At 35.3% G+C, this 4,632-nt stretch overlaps 1 protein-coding gene across 1 annotated transcript in view; it reads right to left on the reverse strand.

Annotated features, from left to right (window-relative positions):
* The window catches only part of LOC104792466 (callose synthase 10), an 18,918-nt gene that overhangs the window by 6,726 nt on the left and 7,560 nt on the right, over positions 1 to 4,632 (reverse strand). Inside the window, exons 18-30 of the mRNA XM_010518612.2 lie at positions 3,885 to 3,945; positions 3,616 to 3,697; positions 3,302 to 3,351; positions 3,068 to 3,154; positions 2,878 to 2,963; positions 2,711 to 2,738; positions 1,993 to 2,090; positions 1,823 to 1,904; positions 1,563 to 1,723; positions 1,327 to 1,447; positions 547 to 644; positions 363 to 453; positions 111 to 271 (exon numbers count right to left, since the gene is read on the reverse strand). Of these exons, the coding sequence (XP_010516914.1) occupies positions 111 to 271; positions 363 to 453; positions 547 to 644; positions 1,327 to 1,447; positions 1,563 to 1,723; positions 1,823 to 1,904; positions 1,993 to 2,090; positions 2,711 to 2,738; positions 2,878 to 2,963; positions 3,068 to 3,154; positions 3,302 to 3,351; positions 3,616 to 3,697; positions 3,885 to 3,945 (1,206 nt within the window). The remainder of the gene's footprint in view (positions 1 to 110; positions 272 to 362; positions 454 to 546; positions 645 to 1,326; positions 1,448 to 1,562; positions 1,724 to 1,822; positions 1,905 to 1,992; positions 2,091 to 2,710; positions 2,739 to 2,877; positions 2,964 to 3,067; positions 3,155 to 3,301; positions 3,352 to 3,615; positions 3,698 to 3,884; positions 3,946 to 4,632) is intronic.

Here is a 4,632-nt window from a genome sequence, read left to right on the forward strand (position 1 = left end):
TCACTGTAGTACGGGGTGAAGACACTGTTCGACCAAACATTTTAAGGATATATGTATTAATTTGGAGGAAATACTATAAGTTAATGTCAAGTCAGTGCTACCACACATACCTGAATGGTACCATTTCAGCAACGGGCCTTGCTTGGGGCATATCCATAAATAAGGAATTTGTAAAAAACTCCAATCTTCTTCTTGCCTCAAGATTTTTTGGGACGTTGGCAGCAGTATCCTTCACAGTGAGAAGAAGGTGTAGCCGCTTGACCTGCTCAATCTGCAATTATAAACAATAATATTATTTGCATAAGACCATAAAACCAGCATTTGGAATGGAATTCCTACTTGCTTCTTCTAGAAGGACTTACAATTTCCGGGTCCCTAGGCCACTCTATCCTAGAAAAGAGGCGCCCTTCATTACGTGCCCGTGCTAAAATATTCCATGTATCAAGCTGCTCCCTGATGCATATAAGTGAAACCATAAGATATATTCTCCACGATGGTTGCCATACAAGTAGAGATTTGAGAGAGTAAACAAATCTAGCAATATACCTCAAATCATGTGAAAGAAGTTCATGCGTCACCACCTCGTAAAAATCAAACATAGCTTTTGCAGCACCTTTTGCAAGATCTGGAGTTTCTTGTCGAATCTGGGCATGACATAGATAATGTTTAGGGAGCCAAAGCAAACAAGATGAAACAATTGAGATTATAACAATCAATAGCATAAAACTCAGAAAGTAGTGAAAGATGTCCAATTACAATCTGAGTGTCAAACGTAAAGAGATTTCTAAGAAAATGAGATAATATAAATTCAGCGATAAATTGCAGTACTTATAGGCATAATAGGACTAATCGATAAAATCGATAATAAAAGGAAAACTATACTTTACGAGAAGCTAGATAGGATGCAATAAGAACTGAAAAAAGGGAATTCAAAGCTACCAAGTAGTGTAAGAAATTGAAGTCTTTAATATTTTCGGAAAAAGGATTCCAAATTCGTATCATAAGAAAAAGTTCCAATGTTATCAACAAAAACGCTGAAAAAGTAAAAGAAGACAAACATGAGAAAGAAGGAAAAGGAGCGTTTAAGTATCACGCACACCCAGTTCCTAACAGGACCAAAAAAGGGCATATGTTCCTACGCCGTATTTTAGGTTTATAAAGCTGAAGTCAGAAAACGAAACAAGCACCAAGAGAAGATTCATTATGAATTTATGAAAGCAGTAATAATTCACAGAAGAGTGTTTGGCATAATAAAGTACATCCAATTTGTTTAAACCTTCTACCAACAAAAAAATTATTAGTCACATTAAGCTAGAGAAGGCGTACCAAAAGCCCCGTTAATGCAGTGAATCTGGAAACTACCAACTGAAGCTTCTTAAGATTAAGAGTTATAGCAAGGGAACCCTCTTGCATACTGTTGCTGATCTCCAAAAAAATTCTTTCCACCCTATTTACAAGAGTAAAAAAGAGGCATGTTTATAAATGTCACATGTAAAGTTAACAAAACATGATATTGGCATATTAAACAAACATTAAGAATCAATCAAATTGAAAGACTGTACCATCGTCGCCCTTCATTATCAACCATGGAATTCAATATTTTTTCAACGCTGTAATAGCACTCCTGAACGGCATATGCCATGTACTCATCATCGCATACCTGTCTCCAAAGTACGTCCTGTGTTTCTTTGCACTCCATGGCTAAATCAATGGCTACCAAAATCTGGAAAACAAAAGAAGCCAAAATAATTAAGACAAGAGAGAAAAATGTCATAGCTGAACTCTCAACATTAAAGAGAGTAAATTATTTAACAAGTTGCACCTTACTACAGAGAAGAAACAAGGGCCACTGGACTAGTCTAAGACTCCCCGTGTTACTGGGAATAGAAAGTAAATCCATCTCCCTGCAATCGAAGACCTTAAATGTATGAGTAAGATGCGTTGTACGAAATGGCAAAAAACGAAAAACACAAAAGCAAAATAATTTTTAACCTGTTACTGATGTAATCTTCCTCTCTCAAGCTTTTTATTATCTCATTCCAAAACGGCGAAAACATTGCAGCATATGCCTTGTTCATATACTGACCATCCTGCAAAAACAACTGGATTACGTTCTACGAATAAATAAATCATTACCCCGAAAAGAAAAGTTCTAGGATTAATCAAACGACTGACAATAAATAAAACACCCACAGCATTAAAGGAAACAATAGAAAGAGAGAAACAGTAAGAAAACAGTCGGCTCTTAGCACAACCATCAAAGAAGTGGAAAAGGGGAGTATGAAATGAAGTATCAGGAGAGAACAAAATATAAGGCGACAAATTCGCATTGTTTTTTTTTTTTGCAAAAACCACATTATACTGAAAATTACAGCAAAGCCTGTACACAAATCAAAGGCTTTCAGAAATTCAACTCTGTTACATGTCCATGAACAAGATACGATTTATAAGCATCTTCTACTTTAGATTTCCTATCAAGTAGAGTTACACGTATAAGATACAAAAGGAATGGCCACTGCAGCCAAAACAGCTACTGTACTTTCTGTGAACACATTATCTGTTCTACCGAACAGAATCCCCAAAAGTCAACATATAATTTTTTAATTAGATCACTGAGCCATTTTTGGAAGAAGATGTAACTATGGAAGGCAATGTTGCAAGAATAACTCTTAATACACAAACTGATGAGACAGAGAGTTTAAATACTGACCTGAGAAGCATGTTGGTCTAATGGTACTCTGAAATATATCATTACAACAGAGATTAGGTGGTGAAGGGATCCCAACAAAAAAAATATTTTAGTATATAATCATAAACAGAAATATTATTAATGTCCAAGAAATGTTACAAAAACAAAAATGGATTTATAATTATAACCTTTTCACAACAGGAGAGACAAGGTTCTTGGCAAAAGCTTCTGGAAAACTCTCAAAACGCTTATGAACCATCTCAATGGAGCGTATCTAAAATAGACAGATATATGAACATGGTTAGTAAGGGGCCAGTAATATGAAACAGAACACGATATCATAACAGAAACAGTAGAACATATAAGTACTCGTATTACCTCCCCTAGACGAGCTTTTGCACCCATCACACCACCAATTATTGCAGACAAGAGTGTGTACCATATATGAATATCCATAAGATATATCTAGACATATATAGCCAATGCCAAGATTAGGAACTTTTAAAGAACACAAGTTAAGGACAAGTAGTTACGAAAGAAAATCAGACTCGAAAGCGACATCTTAGACAGTTGATATCTAAGCTTTTGCTAACATATAAGGTAAATACTCACCGCCACAACAGGAGCCCACAAGCTGACAATGGTCAACGCATGATCGTTACCTGCCAATTTTTAGCGGAGCCACAGATGTCAGCAACATTATCAAAGACGATCAGTAGCAAGTTCTAGTCTGTAGTATGGTTGATCAGATACAAATCTAGTATAGTTCAGTTAAAGTTGATGTAGCCAAATGAGTCAAATACACAGCTAACCTCGCCAAGTTACTGAGTTATTTGTTAAGTCGTGTGGTCACATCATATTTATTTTCAAATAGATAAAACCAGTCAAATATATTGATTAGAGTACCTAAGCATATATGCACTTACTATTTGAGACAATATCATGCCACGAATATTGGAATTTAGGAAGATCAATGATAGTGTTGGTGGGTTTAACGAGTGGTTTGATCTGTAACATGAAGAAGATTTAGCCGTCAGTGCAACATTAGTTACTTAATCATTATTAGTTACTATTTGAGACACACACTTGTTAGTTACTTAATAAACCAGATACATTTTGATTCAGATATGAGACATTATGCAATTTAATAAATATGGACAGTAGCAATAATATACAGCTGTAGAAACATCCTTGCCTGGAGAAAGTATGCAAATGTGAACTTGGAGGCCAAGACAATCAACCAAAACGCCACATACCTGAACATTATAGGAAAAAGTTTGAGTAAACCTAACTCTGGAACCAAAGTTTTCTAGCAAATTTTACTAAGATCCCAAATCAACTGCAACTTTCTAAAACAACCACTAAACCTTTCCAACAGTTTTTGTGCAAACGGATAAAAAAATTCAGGTGTAAAATGACAATTTGACACATGCAGGATTTCTACTCTCAAAAGCAAAATCTCCCTCAACAAACTTATTGATTATATGTCAGATAGTTCAGCAATATTTTAGGACTTTTTCGATTAAAAAAATGTGTTTCAATTAGCCAACTAATGCAAGGTCAGAGTTCAGAAATCAGAACTCCAGATAATAAATACAATGAACTTTTGTCTTTGTAACCATCTATATAGTTTGAAGAGGCAGGTAGGAAAAACCTGCAATAATCGCTTAAATTCTCATAGAGCCCACGTCCAACGAAGTATCGTTCCTGAAAAAGATAAGAAGTATCAACAACGTACTTCATAGTGCTACTTTTTTAATTATTTAAAGTCTTACGAAATGAATACCTGATAAATCCACTTAAAAAACTGGAAGAAAGATTGATCTGACATTTCTGACAGAGAATGGCACGCTGGAAGTTTGACTAAAAGTCCGAAGAGGACGCGAACAGCGGCATAACAACCCAATACTAGAATGTATAAGTGGAAGAAAAACTCATTTTGG

This window comes from Camelina sativa, chromosome 6 (genome assembly GCF_000633955.1).
Source record: "Camelina sativa cultivar DH55 chromosome 6, Cs, whole genome shotgun sequence".
Taxonomy (NCBI): domain Eukaryota; kingdom Viridiplantae; phylum Streptophyta; class Magnoliopsida; order Brassicales; family Brassicaceae; genus Camelina; species Camelina sativa.